Source organism: Ambystoma mexicanum, chromosome 2q (assembly GCF_040938575.1).
Source record: "Ambystoma mexicanum isolate Mex_15411 chromosome 2q, UKY_AmexF1_1, whole genome shotgun sequence".
Lineage (NCBI taxonomy): Eukaryota > Metazoa > Chordata > Amphibia > Caudata > Ambystomatidae > Ambystoma > Ambystoma mexicanum.
Window position 1 is genome coordinate 342724392 of NC_090924.1, and position 18311 is coordinate 342742702.

Here is an 18311-nt window from a genome sequence, read left to right on the forward strand (position 1 = left end):
ATAAGGACGAAGAAAAATTGCAGAGAGGGGTGCAAATTAAAATCACCAAGGATAATTAAATCAGAATAGCGCATTTTAAGGTCGGACAATGCATCCAAAAAGGCCATGACGAACGCATAATCATGGGCAGGGGGGACGATAAACTAAAAGCATATAAATTGTGCAAGAAGAGGAACCCCCACTGCAGACAAGGAGAGCCTCGACATTAATATCATGAGTAAAAGAAATTGCCACACAAAATCGAGGTGTAGAGGAGGAACTAAGTACCCCCACCTTAACCATGTCACCCATATTGCCTATATGTTGGGAGCCAGAGTGTGAGACGTGCAGTGCCAGTGAGAATACCGATACCTAGGAGAATCTTGGAAGCAAGATTCCCATTGAATAAACCATACCTGCATACAAGGAAATATGATGGCCATTTAAATGAGATTCCTGAAGAAGCAGAGCAAATAAATGACAAAGATGAATGGTGATGTCACACAGAGTCGAACTGACAGACTAAGAAGATGCAGAGATGTGAAAATGGAGATATTCTATAAGGCATCAAGAAAGTATTAAAGATAAGTGACATCTTGGGATCAAGGTGAAGAAGCTTATGCTACAGAACTGATGAAGATATGAAGTCATTTTACACGTGTACAGATGCAAAGAAATGCAAGCAGAGGAAGTAATCATGAGGCTAGCTTTATAGTGATTAGATTGTGGCAAGTGTCAATGTTATATGTATGCAAAGGACAAATACAATCTGGATGTTTCCTCTACGTATCATAGCAGTGCTGGACTGTAAGAAAAAACAGGCCTCATATGTCGCAGTATTAAAACAAGTGAATTACAAAGTGAATCTCAGAAACGCAAGGCTGGATGAGCTAAGAAATCCAGGGTCTTATCAGAATGGAGTAAGCTAACATTGGATACAAATCGTGTGAAAGAACAAAACTCCTGTTCAGAAGGCATGGGCAAAACAAGAAAGCTGTCAGAGGTCTATTAGAAAATAGTATTTTAATACATTAGAAGCTCGAATCCATGGCCTTCAGTCACGTAAAAAAAGGATGAAGTTGGACGAATACGATGGTCACACCTACGCATGAGGGCAGAGCGTGCCTTCACTCTCCTGAATTCTCCAGAGCAAGGAACATTTCCAAGGACGAGTTCAAAGCCCTAATTGACAGCAGACCACTTAGTTCATGATATATGGATATGTTAATTGGTGGGAAGCTATGGTTAAGATGAGTTCACCAGCACCTGAAAGGCCAGCCTGTATGTTGCTAGACGTAGGTGGAAAAGTACTGACAAAGGTTAAATTGCCAACTAATTGTAGGGGACCACATAATTAGGGGTCCTATAGTTTGTGTAGTCAATGGGACGTTGTAGATTTAGTAACGGTCATAGTGGCCATTTTGAGGGGAGGGCCTAGTTGCCCCACCTGATGTTAAGTAACCTATCGCATAGTTTCACTCTCTTAGTGTTAGGCGATCCTCTGCACACCAGTCCACTACACACCAGAACACTGCTCACATTTCCCCAACATCTCCTTCCACGGTTCGAGGCTCACGTGATTCGGTGAACCCAAAGGACCGAAAACTCCGTACCAGCTATGGTGTACGGGCTCGATTGCAACCCTTTCTGCATTGGCAATTGCCTTGGAGAACATATAGCAGAAGGGGCGGTGTTACGTCTCCACGTCGATCACGTGATCCAGAGTGGCGTTCCTCACGTGACCTTGGTGGACGTCACATGACCCAGAGACGCACAGTATAAAGGTCTGAGAGACAGAACACTCATTGCTTTTCAGCTGTCTTCAGACCCTGTTTGGCGTTACGTCTTGCTCCTCTGTTGCCTTTGATCACGGAACTCTACCTCGGACTCCTTCGGATACCCCTTTGTACCTTTGCTTGGAACTGTTTACCTGTTGCCGGATTTTGGACTTTACTCTGACTCCTTTGGATCATCCCTTGGTACCTCGCTGAACTCCTACGCCATTTCCCTTCTTGGGATTCAAGTCACGCCTTCACTCCTACAGGTGGCTGATCCTACTTCCACGCTAACCTACGGTTCTACTATTCCAGGGACCGCCGCATCATCCGAGTCTCGAACCTCTCTACTAGGTTTCCTGGGTTTTCCTAACACCAGATAGGTAAGGCCTTTTAGATCCTTTGGTTTACTTGATATGTATTGTGATTGCCTGGTACTTAACCTCGTTCCTTTTTGACAGCAGCATCGGTGTTCCAGAGGTTCCGTGGATCTGGGAAGTCATCTCCCACCTGTGGCCTCAAAGGTCGCACAGCGGGTTTCTTTTTAGTTCCCCTGTGCGTCACTTGGGGACGGAGGTCTCATCGGTCTACACGACACTCAAGTCAGAACAGACTGAGAAGCCGTATAGTTGTGTTAGACAATGCAGGGATCCACGGAAGAACCCATAGGTGCTTTAGTCCAGGCGATTACAGTATTAAGGGCAGATATGGCTGCCGCCAATACGGTGATCCACCAAAGGTTAGATTCCATACAGAGTGTTCAGCATTCCCTTCCTGCACACCCTGAATTCGGAGATGCTAGCTCTTCAACCACACCTCCTCCCTTGGCAAATACTACAGTCCCAATTCCGGTGGTCCTCCCAACCCCTTCCACCCTGGCCACTCCTGAACGTTATCAAGGTGACCCCATGAAATTCAGAACCTTCATTAATCAGTGCAAGTTACATTTCTTGTGTAGACCTTTGGCCTTTTCTACTTCCACTGCTAAAGCCGCCTTTGCCCTTTCCCATTTAGCCGGGACAGCTGCCGCTTGGGCTAATCCCCTATTGGAGAATAATAGCCCAGTCCTTTATGACTTTGATTTGTTGGTTCTAGAAATGTCTCAAGTATTTGATACCCGACACAAGGCACAGTCTAGGGATTTGGAGTTGTTAGAACTAACTCAGGGTAGAAGGACTTTAATAGAATACATCACCCGGTTCAATCAATTGGTGGCCGAAACATCATGGCCAGAAAGCAAGCGGGCAGTTGTCTTTTATAGGGGGTTGAGTAACATAATGAAAGATGCTTTAGCAGTGATCCCTTCTATGCCCACTCAGTATCAGGAACTAGTTGATCTTGCCTTACAGGTAGATGCACGACGATCGGAGCGTAGAGCTGAGTTGGGGGTTTCTTCCCATCCTACACTTGTCAGTACTCCTGCTTCCAGTACGGAAGAACCTATGCAAGTGGGAGGTTTACGTAGTCCTATTACAACATCTGAGAGGGAATGTAGAAGGGTGGATAATGCATGCTTTTATTGTGGCACCACGGGACATTACGTGAAAGAGTGCCCTCGACGTCCCAAGAAGAGCCAGGTTTTTCGGACAGCTCGACCTTAGATCCGGAGAGCAGGTCGAGTGTTCAGTCTTCATCTCTGGGTATCCCTCTTGCCTTTGCTCGTGTTCAACCCGTCTCTGTAAAGGCTACTCTGTGTCCCTCTACAGGCCTTCTTCATGCAGTCACAATCATCATTGATTCAGGTGCTACTGGAAATTACATAGACATTGCTTTAGCCCATTCCCTCAATCTATCTTTAGTGGTAAAAACCCGACCTGAACCTGTTCAAGCCGTAGATGGCTCTGCGTTAGTTTCTGGTCCTGTTAGACACCAAACTGCACCTCTCTTGTTGACCATACAAGACATTCACACAGAGACCTTAAGTTTTGACTTGATTACCACACCACAATTCGGTATCATATTAGGGATACCATGGTTACGTGAACACAATCCGCTGATTAATTGGCAATCAGGCACTGTGCTCTTCGAGTCCGAGATCTGTCAGAATTATTGTCTCCCGACCCTTCAAACAACTGATACCCCTTCTCGGGCCTTGGGAGCCTTAGCTCAACTCACGCTGAGTGTTGATGGATCAGAGGTTGTGAATTCTCATACCGTTGGGGGGTTGGTGTCTGGGATTCCATCTGAGTACAAAGCATTCGAATCAGTTTTCGATCGTGGCTCTTCCGAGGTACTTCCTCCACATAGACCATATGACTGCCCAATCGAATTACTCCCTGATTCCACTATTCCTTCAGACAGGATTTATTCCTTGTCTCCTTCGGAGGAACAAGCATTGAAACAGTATGTACAGAACGCCCTTTGTTTAGGACAGATCCGCCCCTCTACTTCACCGGCTGCAAGCCCTATATTTTCTGTACCTAAGAAAGAGGGGGATTTACGTCCTTGTGTGGATTATCGGCGTCTTAATGCGATCACAAAAAAGGATAGATATCCAATTCCGTTAATAACACCCCTTCTGGACCACTTATCACATGCCTCTGTTTTCACCAAGCTTGATCTGCGCGGCGCATACAATCTAGTGCGCGTTCGCGAGGGTGATGAGTGGAAAACTGCTTTCTGTACTCGTTACGGCTTGTATGAATATCTAGTCATGCCCTTCGGTCTATGTAATGCCCCGGCCACATTCCAACGCTTTATGAATGACATATTCAGGGATATTCTGGATGTATACATGGTTGTGTACTTGGACGACATCTTGATCTTTTCTCGTAATCTTGATGACCATGTAAAGCATGTCCGAGAAGTACTATCCCGTCTGAGAGAACATTCCTTATTTGCCAAACCTGAGAAATGTCAGTTCCACAAAACGTCTGTTGAGTTTCTGGGATTCCACATTACCCCAGGAGCGTTATCCATGAACGAATCCAAGGTCAAAGCAGTCTTAGATTGGCCAGTACCTCGAACACTCAAGTCCTTGCAGGCCTTTTTGGGCTTCGCCAACTTTTATAGGCCTTTCATTTTCTCCTTTTCCACAATCGTTGCCCCACTCACGGCCCTGACCAGTCCTCAGGTACCCTATCATTGGTAGAGAGAACATCAGGAGGCTTTTGAGGCTTTGAAAACCGCTTTCACTACCGCACCGGTACTCCAGCACCCCAATCCTGATCTTCCGTTCATAGTTGAGGCGGATGCCTCTTCTTTTGCTCTCGGTGCGGTATTGTCTCAAACATGTCCTACTACAGGCAAATTACACCCAGTGGCATACCATTCCCGTAAATTTTCCAGTACTGAGACTCATTACAACGTTACGGAGAAGGAACTCCTGGCTGTCATGGACGCCTTTCGTGTTTGGCGCCATCATCTTCTGGGGGCTAAACATCCAATCACTGTATACTCAGATCATCGGAATTTACAGGATCTGGCTTCATTGAAGTGCATTAATAGCAGACAGGTCCGGTGGCATCTTTTCTTTTCATCTTTTGATTTTCATATTATGCATCGTCCTGGAACTTCACATGGTAAAGCAGACGCCTTGTCACGTTCCCCGGGGGGGGGGGTCGAGTTGCCAACCTTCTCTGACACTGTTCTCGGAAAGAGTCATGTGATTTCTCTCTGTACACCCTCATTGTCATTATTAGACTCGGTTCGATCCTGGACTAGCAATCATTCCGACCAGTTACGAGAATGGGACCCCGTGTATTCTGATGGTTTGCCTTTTGTGCATGAACGTCTGTTTCTTCCCACACCTGACACTCGTAATCTGGCCCTTGAGTGGTCCCATGATGCTCCTTTTAATGCCCATCCCGGTCAAGAGCGCACTTTAGATCTTCTCAAGCGCTGGTGTTGGTGGCCCTCTATGAAGCGCGATGTGGAATGTTATGTCAATTCCTGCGCAGTGTGTGCTCAGGCTAAACATCGGAGAGGCCGACCGGTTGGGTTGCTACTTCCGCTTCCGGTACCTCCCAGACCTTGGCATACACTGTCTATGGATTTCGTTACCGATCTCCCCAAGTCACAAGGTTTTGACTCCATCAGGATAGTGGTGGACACGTTCACTAAAATGGCTCGTTTTGTTCCTTATAAAGGTATTCCTTCAGCCCCGGTCTTGGCAGACTTGTTTTTTGAACATGTGTTCATGTTATTTGGACTCCCTTCGGTCATTATATCCGATCGAGGATCACAGTTCACCTCTTGTTTTTGGAGGTCGTTGACTAAATTGTTGGGCATTGATACCAGGTATTCTTCGGCCCATCATCCTGAGACCGATGGGCAGACCGAAAGGACGAATCAATCCATGGAGCAGTATCTTCGCTGCCTTATATTGCAACACCAGACCTCCTGGTAGGCCGTTTTACGGCTTGCTGAGTTTGCATACAATAATGCGGCTCATTCAGCTACTGGTTTTTCTCCTTTCTACGCCCTCTACGGCCAACATCCCAATGTCTTGCCTGTCCCTGATGCTTCTATTTCTTCTAATCCTGCGGCCACAACATGTCCTAGGGATCTGTCTGCTGTACATGCTAGTACTGTGGTCCATCTCACTGAAGCAAAGGCTTCTATGAAGGCCCGTGTGGATGGCAAACGTCTAGCTGCTCCTCCTCTGGTGGTGGGTTCTAGGGTCTGGTTGTCTTCACGTCAACTTCGCCTAGTGGGTTGCCGGAAATTGCTGCCTTGCTTTGTCGGCCCGTATGTGATCTCTCAGGTTGTGAATCCGGTGGCTTTTCGTCTAGTGCTTCCTAGTTCTTGGCGTATCCATCCTGTATTCCATGTCTCCCTCCTCAAGCCTTGTCCCGATTCTGTCCGTCTCCGAGCCCCTGTTGCACCAGTGTCCCTGGCCTCTCCTGATGTCTTTGAAGTGTCGGCCATTTTGGGGTCCCGATGGTTTAGGGGTAGGCTCCAGTATCTGGTGGATTGGAAGGGTTACGGCCCGGAGGAGCGTTCCTGGGTTTCCGCCTTGGAGCTAGACGCCCCTCGGTTGGTCGCCCGCTTCCATAGGGATCATCCTTCCTGCCCATGGGGTCGTGGGCCGTTGGGGGGGGCTATGTTAGGCGATCCTCTGCACACCAGTCCACTACACACCAGAACACTGCTCACATTTCCCCAACATCTCCTTCCACGGTTCGAGGCTCACGTGATTCGGTGAACCCAAAGGACCGAAAACTCCGTACCAGCTATGGTGTACGGGCTCGATTGCAACCCTTTCTGCATTGGCAATTGCCTTGGAGAACATATAGCAGAAGGGGCGGTGTTACGTCTCCACGTCGATCACGTGATCCAGAGTGGCGTTCCTCACGTGACCTTGGTGGACGTCACATGACCCAGAGACGCACAGTATAAAGGTCTGAGAGACAGAACACTCATTGCTTCTCAGCTGTCTTCAGACCCTGTTTGGCGTTACGTCTTGCTCCTCTGTTGCCTTTGATCACGGAACTCTACCTCGGACTCCTTCGGATACCCCTTTGTACCTTTGCTTGGAACTGTTTACCTGTTGCCGGATTTTGGACTTTACTCTGACTCCTTTGGATCATCCCTTGGTACCTCGCTGAACTTCTACGCCATTTCCCTTCTTGGGATTCAAGTCACGCCTTCACTCCTACAGGTGGCTGATCCTACTTCCACGCTAACCTGCCGTTCTACTATTCCAGGGACCGCCGCATCATCTGAGTCTCGAACCTCTCTACTAGGTTTCCTGGGTTTTCCTAACACCAGATAGGTAAGGCCTTTTAGATCCTTTTGTTTACTTGATATGTATTGTGATTGCCTGGTACTTAACCTCGTTCCTTTTTGACAGCAGCATCGGTGTTCCAGGGGTTCCGTGGATCTGGGAAGTCATCTCCCACCTGTGGCCTCAAAGGTCGCACAGCGGGTTTCTTTTTAGTTCCCCTGTGCGTCACTTGGGGACGGAGGTCTCATCGGTCTACACGACACTCAAGTCAGAACACTTAGACAAGTATGGATCGTATACTTAGATGTTCCCTACAATCCTTTCACTTTCTTCAGTAGGTTTTTGTAGTTTGCCACGTAGGATGACATAAGTAACACATAGGTTAAACATCACCTATGTCGATTTTTTGCTTTAAAATAAATATTTTTTCTAATGTGCTGTCATGATGCTTACTCCCGGGAAGCCAGTTCAGGGCCAGCGTCCCCGAAAGCAGACATGTCCCCAGGGAGGGACCCAGCAACCCCTTATAGGGGCTCTTTGGACATTGTCCTGGCGCCTTTGGCGCCAGGCTCATAGAAGGCATCAGTCCTGGCACCATAGGCGCCAGGCTCATTATGGGAGTGCTTAGATGGACTTACCTGATGCAGACCATGCTGCCGGATCCAGACCTCCTTGAGGTCTGAAAGGGACTATTTTACCTATGGGACTATTTTACCACTCGGGCATGGCTGAGGAAGAATACTTACCTGGAACTACTTTGGGGGTTATTTATACCACGCCCAGACAGCAGCTCATGCTTCGCGTTGTTCTGCATCTAGCAGCTGGACGCTCACTGTGTCTGCTCCTGCATCCTGGCTCCAGCCACGCCCGCCTGCAACCTGGAACACCTGAAAAGGAAGGAAAGGAGAGAAAGGTGAATAATTGAACTTTACCTACCTCCATCCGGAGTTCGGAACCATCACTCCGACGATCCTGAGAAAAGACATTATTTTTAGAAGCGCATCGCATCGCTCGCTGCAGCGCCGCGTTCCACTCACCTTCACGAGGCACCCTCGGGCTCTTCAGCCACCATTGGCACCATCCGTCGCCTTTCAGCGCCTAAGGAGAAAAAGAAACAAAACAAAGGTGAGCGGAGGAACAGATTGAGGAAGGCAGGATTCTTCCACCTTAAGACTTACCTGATTTTTGTTGGGACAATCTTTCCACACCTCGGGTCGGCGCCGCTTCTTTGGCACTTCCGTACCCCGGCCCCTAAGGGGAAAAAGACACACGCATTAGTGGGTGAAAGCAAGATCACTAAGGGAACCATCCATCAAAAAGACTCACCAGAGTTACCTTCGGCGAATCCATTCCTCTACGCGGATTCTTCATCCTACATCTGAAATAGAGAAAAGGACAACGGACAATTAAGGCTTGAACTTTTGCAACTGAATACTTACGGCCTCATATCGGAAAAGTCAAGCGGAGTTGAATACTCACCAAACCCGAGATCCAGTGAAGTAACTGGAAATCAACGCGCCCCTCATCGGAAGCAGGATGGAGAGCTCGTCCTTTCAGACTCTAAGGTGAGGCTCTACGGGGAATCGCGGAGGGGGTTCGAGGAGTGTGAGAGGGGGAAGGGGGGAATCCGACACATTATCCAGCAGACAGTTAATCCCCTTTTCCATATACAGAAGGATTCTTCTACGGGCCAGACAGGCGAGGTTTGGGGGTCCGGTCCAGTCCGTCTTCCGAGTCCTGCGCATCACCTTAGAAGAGGTCATAGTAGTCCAGAACAGATCGGCGCCTCCATGGGAATCAGGTGAGCGTTACAGAACGCGAAGCCTATCTACAGTTTCCCACCCGGGCGCTATGGAGACTTCCGAGATAGACCAGCTGGCCCAGCTATTGGGGGAATTACGGGCTGAAGTTCATTCCGCTCGCCAGGAGACGAATGCCCTCAGGAGAGAGTTAATTGTATCTAAAGAACGAACTGATGATCTTGCCAGACAGCTATTACAAGGTCAGGCTGGTCAAACTCCTTTACCAGGTTCTGGGGGTAATTCCGCCCCAGTGGTTTCTAATAACCCCATGCAAATTAATCTACCTGGAAATATGCCACTGGCCCCACCGGAACATTTTGCCGGGGACCCCAAAAGGTTCGCGTATTCATGAATCAATGCCGAATGCACTTCCTCTGCAGACCTGGGGCCTTCCCTAACGACCAAACCAAGGTCGCTTTTGTACTATCATATCACAGCGGCTGTGCTGCGGATTGGTCAGTTCCACTGGTTACTCAAGATGACCCAATTCTTCGGAACTTTCAAGCCTTCCAGACAAGCATGGAAAGACATTTTGTGCGGCATTCCCAGGGACAGGCCCTGGACAACGAGCTTCTATCCCTACTACAGGGTAACCAGGACCTCTTAGCCTATAGCGCGACCTTAAATAGGTTAATTGTGGAGACTGGATGGCCGGAGGATAAAAGAATCACGTTATTCCATCGAGGTCTACGTGGAGAACTTAAGGATGTCCTGGCCCAGGTCGTAAATCCACCCCAAGACTGCTCTGAATAAATAGACTTGGTGGTCCAATTAGATCACAGACTTCAAAACAGAAAGGCAGATCGGTCCAAGTTTGAGACCCGGGTTTTGGTCAAAACCCATGTTAACCCCAAGGGTGCCGATGTTACTGAACCTATGCAAATTGGAGGGGTTAAAGGACCTTTAACTCAAAAAGAGCGTGAACGAAGACGGCAAATGCAATTATGCCTTTATTGTGGAGCTTCTGGACACTTTTTACGAGATTGCCCTATAAAACCGTCTAAGAAGGCGGTAGGAGTCGCTGATAAGAACTTCATGGAATCTCAGTCGGGAAACGACCACGCCCGACAAGCGTAGGGGTCCGCTTGCCGAGCTTAAAAACTAACTCTCTGACCTCGCATTTCATCATGCCAATGGTCCTCGTAAATCCGAAGCAGCCTGGGCGGTTACATGCCATTAAGGCATACATCGATAGTGGGGCTATAGGAAACTATGTGGATCGTGAATTGGCTTCCAGGATCAACCTCCCTCTTTGCCCTAAAACCAGTAAGGATGTCATCACCACAGTGGATGGAACCGAAATCGCCTCTGCGGCCGGTAACACACTCCACTACTGAAGTGACATTGTTGGGTCAAGACGGACATCGGAAGGCAATTGTGTTTGATGTAATCAAGGCTCCGCAATTTCAAGTAATTCTAGGAATCCCTTGGTTGGAAACACATAATCCTCGAATTGACTGGCAAGCAAAGATGATAACCTTTCCAAATTGTGCACAAACCTGTTATCCAAGAAATCCAAATATTGGCCTAGCTACAGTAACCCCTGTCATTTTGCAAATACTGCCAGAATACCAAGAATTTCAAGACGTCTTCCAAAAGGAACAGGCCAACACTCTGCCGCCTCACAGGTCGTACGATTGCCAGATCGATCTATTGCCCGGTGCACAACCCCCTTGCAGCAGGATCGACGCCCTTACCGAACCCGAGAATCTTCATTTACGACAATATCTAGATCAGTACCTAGCCAATGGTTTTATTCGCCCGCCTAAGTCTCCTGCATCCTCGGCTTTATTCTTCGTGCCTAAAAAAGAAGGCGACCTCAGAACTTGTATTGACTACTGCGCATTGAACCAGATAACTGTTAAAAACCAATACCCTTTGCCTCTGATCCCTGAACTCCTTGACCAGGTGAAGGATGCCTGCATATACACCAAGTTAGATCTCCGGGGGGCCTACCATCTGGTGCGAATAAAGGAAGGCGATGAATGGAAAACTGCCTTCCGCACCAAATATGGGCTATTCGAGTACCAGGTGATGCCTTTCGGATTGTGCAATGCACCGGCTGCCTTCCAATACTTCATGAACGATGTCTTTCGGGAACTCATCGACGTTTGTGTTGTCGTATATATCGATGACATTCTTGTGTACCCCTCTTCGGAATCTGATCATAGAAAACATGTCAGGACAGTTCTCGAGAAATTGCGCTAACACAAACTATTTGCTAAACTTGAAAAATGTGTTTTCCATGCCACGGAAGTTGGGTTTCCTGGTTTCATCCTGACACCTAAAGGAGTCCGCATGGACTCACGAAAAGTGGATGCTATCCTCAAATGGCCATCGCCTAGCTCCGTGAAAGGTGTTCAAAGCAAGCTTGGCTTTGCCAATTATTATCGCAGGTTTATCCCAGAATTTTCTCGTGTTGTTCAACCCATCACTGCGCTCTTAAGGAAAAATAAACGTTTCAAATGGTCTGAAGAAGCCGAGCAGGCCTTTCAGGAACTAAAAGCTAAATTTACCTCCGCACCTATATTGAAGCACCCGCGCCCAGATCTCCCTTATGTCGTCGAAACTGACTCATCCAGCCTAGCCATGGGAGCTGTCCTGTCTCAAAGAGATCCCGAAACTAACCAACTGCACCCCGTTGCATTTTGGTCCAGAAAATTCTCGGCACCCGAGGTTAACTACACAATCACTGACAAAGAACTGTTAGCCATTAAATCCGCCTTTAAAGCCTGGCAGCATTATTTACTTGGCGCTAGACATACCATCACAGTGATCACCGACCACCGGAACTTACAGTATTTAAAGACTGCCAAGGCTCAGTCATCTCGACAGCTCCGTTGGGCTTTGTTTTTTGCGGAATTCGATTTTGTAATCACCTACTGTCCTGGCTGTAAAAATGGCAAAGCGGACGCTCTATCCCGAATAGGAATGGGAGAAACTGATACTAACTCAGAACCTGTACCGATAATTCCCGAACAGAGAATTTTGGGCATGACTTCTTTACAAACGTTTGAAGACATTCAAGCTAGAGTTAAACAACTCTTGGACCCTACAGACTTACAGGATTGGGTACAAAAGGGATCTGACTTTACTATAAATAATGATTTACCTTATTTCCAAGGGCGCTTATTTCTGCCACACAAGGAATTACAAGAGCTCATTATTTCTCGTTATCATGATGCACTAATAGAGGGGCACCCCGGTATTGCCAAGACGGAAGAAAAGGTGAAACGACAATTCTGGTGGCCTTCTTGGCAAAAAGATGTTAAATCATTTGTGATGTCCTGTGGTGTTTGCGCCCAAAATAAAGGCCAAAAGAAAAGACCAGCCGGTCTCCTTCAACCTTTAGACATTCCGCCAGCACCTTGGCACACCCTGTCATTGGATTTTATTACGGACTTACCTCCTTGTTCAGGATATAACACTATTCTTGTTATTGTGGATTTATTTTCCAAAATGGCCCACTTCATTCCATTGAAAGGTTCACCTTCAGCTTCAGTTCTAGCCAAAGAATTCCTTGAAAATATTGTTCGTTTACATGGATTCCCGTCTGTACTAATTTCAGACCGGGGAAGCCAATTCATTTCCCACTTTTGGCGTAGATGTTGTCAATTGGCACAAATCGATGTAAGATTATCGACTAGTCACCACCCTCAGACCGATGATCAAACAGAGAGGACGAATCAGACCCTTGAGCAATATTTACGGTGTATGTTGCAGCAATCTGAAAGTAACTGGAAAGACATTCTTTGGATAGCCGAATATGCATATAATAATTCGGTACACTCTGGAACTGGGCAAAGTCCTTTTTATACTTTATATGGGCATCGCCCCCGAACCTCAGACCTCGACTCGCCTCAAGGCCTCGGAATGCCTGCAGTGGACCATCTGCATTCTACAATTACCCAAGCCTTCAAAGAAGCAACTACACATTTACAACAAGCCAAGAGAAAATACAAGAAGAATGCTGACCTACATCGGAGTGAAGCACCTCAGTACCAGATTGGTGAATAAGTATGGCTGGCTACCAGGCACTTATTGCTCAAGGGACCTCAAACTTTTAATCCAAAATATCTGGGGCCTTACTCCATTACGGCCATAATCAATCCAGCGGCCGTTAAACTTGATTTACCAGCTAACATGCGAATTCACCCTGTTTTTCATGTGTCACTTTTGAAACCTGTGCAACCGGGAACCAGACTAATCAAGCCTCCAGAACCCATTCAAATAGATGGAGAACCAGAATTCGAGGTGAAGAACATTTTAGATTCAAAGATGTTTAGGTCAAAACTTTTCTATCTAATCGATTGGAAGGGATACGGGCCTCAGGAGAGGTTGTGGGAACCCAGTGACCATGTACATGCACCTCGATTAATTAAGAAATTCCACCGGATCTTCCCAAACAAACCAAAACCCCCAGAGGGAACAATCTTGGGAGGGGCCTTGGGGGAGAGTGCTGTCATGATGCCTACTCCCGGGAAGCCAGTTCAGGGCCAGCGTCCCCAAAAGCAGACATGTCCCCAGGGAGGGACCCAGCAACCCCTTATAGGGGCTCTTTGGTCATTGTCCTGGCGCCTTTGGCGCCAGGCTCATAGAAGGCATCAGTCCTGGCACCATAGGCGCCAGGCTCATTATGGGAGTGCTTGGATGGACTTACCTGATGCAGACCATGCTGCCGGATCCAGACCTCCTTGAGGTCTGAAAGGGACTATTTTACCTATGGGACTATTTTACCACTCGGGCATGGCTGAGGAAGAATACTTACCTGGAACTACTTTGGGGGCTATTTAAACCACACCCAGACAGCAGCTCACGCTTCGCGTTGTTCTGCATCTAGCAGCTGGACGCTCACCGTGTCTGCTCCTGCATCCTGGCTCCAGCCACGTCCGCCTGCAACCTGGAACACCTGAAAAGGAAGGAAAGGAGAGAAAGGTGAATAATTGAACTTTACCTACCTCTATCCGGAGTCCGGAACCATCACTCCGACGATCCTGAGAAAAGACATTATTTTTAGAAGCGCATTGCATCGCTCGCTGCAGCGCCGCGTTCCACTCACCTTCACGAGGCGCCCTCGGGCTCTTCAGCCACCATTGGCACCATCTGTCACCTTTCAGCGCCTAAGGAGAAAAAGAGACAAAACAAAGGTGAGCGAAGGAACAGATTGAGGGAGGCCTGATTCTTCCACCTTAAGACTTACCTGATTTTTTGTTGGGACAATCTTTCCACACCTCGGGTCGGTGCCGCTTCTTTGGCACTGCCGTACCCCGGCCCCTAAGGGGAAAAAGAGACAAAACAAAGGTGAGCGAAGGAACAGATCGAGGAAGGCCTGATTCTTCCACCTTAAGACTTACCTGATTATTGTTGGGACAATCTTTCCTCACCTCGGGTCGGCACCGCTTCTTTGGCACTCCTGTACCCGGCCCCTAAGGGGAAAAAGACACACGCATTAGTGGGTGAAAGCAAGATCACCAAGGGAACCATCCATCAAAAAGACTCACCAGAGTTACCTTCAGCGAATCCATTCCTCTACGCGGATTCTTCATCCTACATCTGAAATAGAGAAAAGGACAACGGACAATTAAGGCTTGAACTTTTGCAACTGAATACTTACGGCCTCATATCGGAAAAGTCAAGCGGAGTTGAATACTCACCAAACCCGAGATCCAGTGAAGTAACTGGAAATCAACGCGCTCCTGCATCGGAAGCAGGATGGAGAGCTCGTCCTTTCAGACTCTAAGGTGAGACTCTACGAGGAATCGCGGAGGGGGTTCGAGGAGTGTGAGAGAGGGAAGAGGGGGAATCCGACACATTATCCAGCAGACAGTTAATCCCCTTTTCCATCTACAGAAGGCTTCTTCTACGGGACAGACAGGCGAGGTTTGGGGGTCCGGTCCAGTCCGTCTTCCGAGTCCTGCGCATCACCTTAGAAGAGGTCATAGCAGTCCAGAACAGAACGGCGCCTCCGTGGGAATCAGGTGAGCATTACATGTACACTGAGAGAATTTGCGCTGCGATGTCTGCTGATGTCCGTTGTACTCCCTGTTTTAGATAAGTGGTATCAAACCAGTTATGCTTTTTGCCAGCTACCTGAGTTGTTTAGATTATTGATGTATGAATAAAATCTGCATCCCCATCCATCTCCAGGGTAATTGCTACTCATCTTAAAGGGCTGTGATCATCCAGTTCAGAGGAACCATGAATCAACGCAACACCTCTGCCAGCATGAATGGAATCTCTATCAATTCTTAAGATATTATAACCATGGGGGAGTGCTTCGGCCACGTCTCTGTGGCACAATGTCCGGAGAGTGTTCATGCAAAAGTTCATACCAAGCCATTGCATGTGCAGTCAAAGAGCGAGCAATGAAAAGGAAACATCTAACTGGAAAAAACGACACAGTGGGAGAAACTGCATTAATAGCCCAGCCCGGGGGGAAAGCAATCCCAACTGGGGCGAGCAAGAGCAAGTTTTCTCTAGAATATGGTTTAAAAGACAAAGTAGCAGTGGCTGTCCATGCCCCATCTGAGGCCTGGATGGGCCCAGATGGGTAAGACCTAGGCGGGACTTTGGCACGGTGGTGGCGCTTCCACTGAACCTGTCTGCTGCGCCTTCGTGGAGACAATGTAGCTTAATGGCACATCGTATCGACAGGAACCCAATCGGCTCAATTCAGCAAACAGCAGAGAGGAAAGACTTGCAGAGTGCATGCGGGCAAGAAAAAAATACATTTAGGCAAACCACCAGGGGCGAGCCCCAGAGAAACCAACGAGGCCAGGCACACTCTGGCCTCTTAATGCGGGTACAAGGATATAATAACAATTAAAATAAAATATCCCACCATAAAAAAAGAAAATAAGTAAAACCAAAGCTGGGTGCAATGAAATGATAAATGATAAGGAGGCGCCCAGTCAAACGCTGGAGGTGCGGATGAAAGCCCGGAGCCAATAAAAGGAACCAAACAAAACAAAGCAACAATAAAATTAGAATATAAGAAAAGTGGATCACAAATCGACCGGACCAGACCTGCCCAGTGGGGAGCACCACGGGTTAAAATGGTGGCTAATTGGCCTAAAAGCGAACATTTGTATGAAGGCCTTAGTACTCAATAGTCAAGGAGGTCATGTATGAGGTGGATTGGCAGAGGTCGGGTTGAGGACTAAACAAAGGTTGTACTGCAGTTGTAGATAAAGGAACACTGGAAGAGTGGTGTCCAATGCACCGGTGTGAGATAATGGGATACAATAGGTCTGGATTATGGTATATTGAAGGGTTGTACGTGGGTATATGTCGGCACTAACACAACAGAGGGGTTTGGGAGTGTGATTCATGTGTCCTGCACAGAACGCTGGTCAAGTGGGCAGTAGTATAGCTTTGTTGAGGATCACATGCATGGTTTGAGCACATACCTTGTATACAACACTCTGTTGCTGTTACTCTCCATCCCCCTCTGCAGCCATGAAGGAACCAGGAAAGAGCATCCCTGCAATTATAAGGAAAGGGTGCATGTCAGTTACTCAGGCAGAAATACCAGCCCTCCTGTTAGCAATTGCTAAAGACAAAGCTCAATATCATTTAGCTTCCATCTTTAGCTTCATTTTCCCCCTACAACCACATTCTTCAGATTTTGCACTGGGTCTTGTGGAACGGGATGAAAATGTGCCCTTCGAAGGTCTTACCAAGAGACAGACAGTGTTAGGGCCGGCTCTAGGACTTGCAGGGCCCGGGGCGAAAAGTAAGTGTGGGGCCCCCTCCAATGTTCCTGGGACCTGAGGGCTTAAGCGGGCCATCTGACATTTTAGAGTGCAACTGATTGGGAACACTGCAAGCCTCGAATGAAAGGGTGCTTTGCTTGCAACCTGGAATACTGCAACAGCCACAATTCTCAAACAGGCCCCTGCGTGAGGTGAATTACGGTGTATAATAACCTATGGAGGTGGAAGTATGTACTAAGGTCTGGTGCATGGGGCTTGCTTTTGCTTAGTGTCAAGTATCTATGTTGGAGGTGGTACAGGGCCTATTCTTGGATGCAAAGCATGATGGGATAAGGACAGGAGGTGGGGCCCTGGGTGTTAAGATGGATTTCTGTACTCTGAGCTGGTGGGAAGAGGTTCAGAAGGCCAGCCTAGTTTCTTGGAACAGGGTAACCTCCTGGACAAGCCAGGAAAATCAAGTTAGCATTGTTGGCAGTCAAGACTAGGTCTCAGGAGGGGTGAGGGTGACTGGACAACCTCAATGAGCACACAGAGCAAAGGACACTTACAAATCACTCCCAGTCAGGTGTATATATATTAAAAGTACAAATCCATTTATTCAAGGCCTTTGAGTTTCAACACACAGTAATAATCAATAGCAATACCTTTAAACCAATACAATCCTACTACAATACATATTTACAAGACCAAGTGGCCCAAAGGGCTAATAAGCACAGAATGGGCCCACAACCTAAAAGGGGAGGAAACAAGCAGTGCAAATAGTGTTTAGGCAATCAATTCTTCATGATATTAACCCTAACTGAGAGGCAGTCCAGTCCCTACGGAGAGAGGAGCCTAACCCTCAATGTACTTTCAAATGCTGGTGCACGCGATAGTGCAGAAGGGCTTAAAACAGGGTCTCTTGCAGGGGCTGTAGCAGCTCAGGAAGGTGGGTGACAGGTTGAAGAATAAGTTCCCACTATTCGTGGAGGGTCTCACCAAAAGGACATAAGAGGTTCCAGGAGTTGGGAGTGGTTTGATAGTTCAGGCTATCTGTGTAAAGGAGAGTGGCCCTCAGGGGACACTGGTGCGTTAAAATAGGTGGATGCGCTAGGGGCCAACGGTAAGGGTTGCAAGTACTCACCGACCCCCGGCGCACTCCGGACAAAACTTCTGTAGTCAAGTCCACTTCGGTAGCAGGTTAAAATACGGCAGTTGTGCGGCTCTGCGGCTTTCATCAGCGAGGTTGCAGCGTCCATTCCCAAACGGGACATGGCGATCCTCCGCTCCTGGTGGATGGATCAGGCCAGTTTCTCTGTAGCAGGTTTCAGGGCACAGAGGGGCACAGCGGCAAAGGCACTTGCAAAGTTCGTCACCACGGCTGGGCAACACG

General features: G+C 47.8%; 1 protein-coding gene across 3 annotated transcripts in view; it reads right to left on the reverse strand.

Moving 5' to 3' along the window:
- ZDHHC4 (zinc finger DHHC-type palmitoyltransferase 4) overlaps positions 1-18311 on the reverse strand; it is a 297668-nt gene that overhangs the window by 41988 nt on the left and 237369 nt on the right. For all 3 annotated transcript variants that reach the window (XM_069647350.1, XM_069647353.1, XM_069647352.1), the window contains exon 3: positions 16634-16707. In XM_069647350.1, the coding sequence (XP_069503451.1) occupies positions 16634-16707 (74 nt within the window). The remainder of the gene's footprint in view (positions 1-16633; positions 16708-18311) is intronic.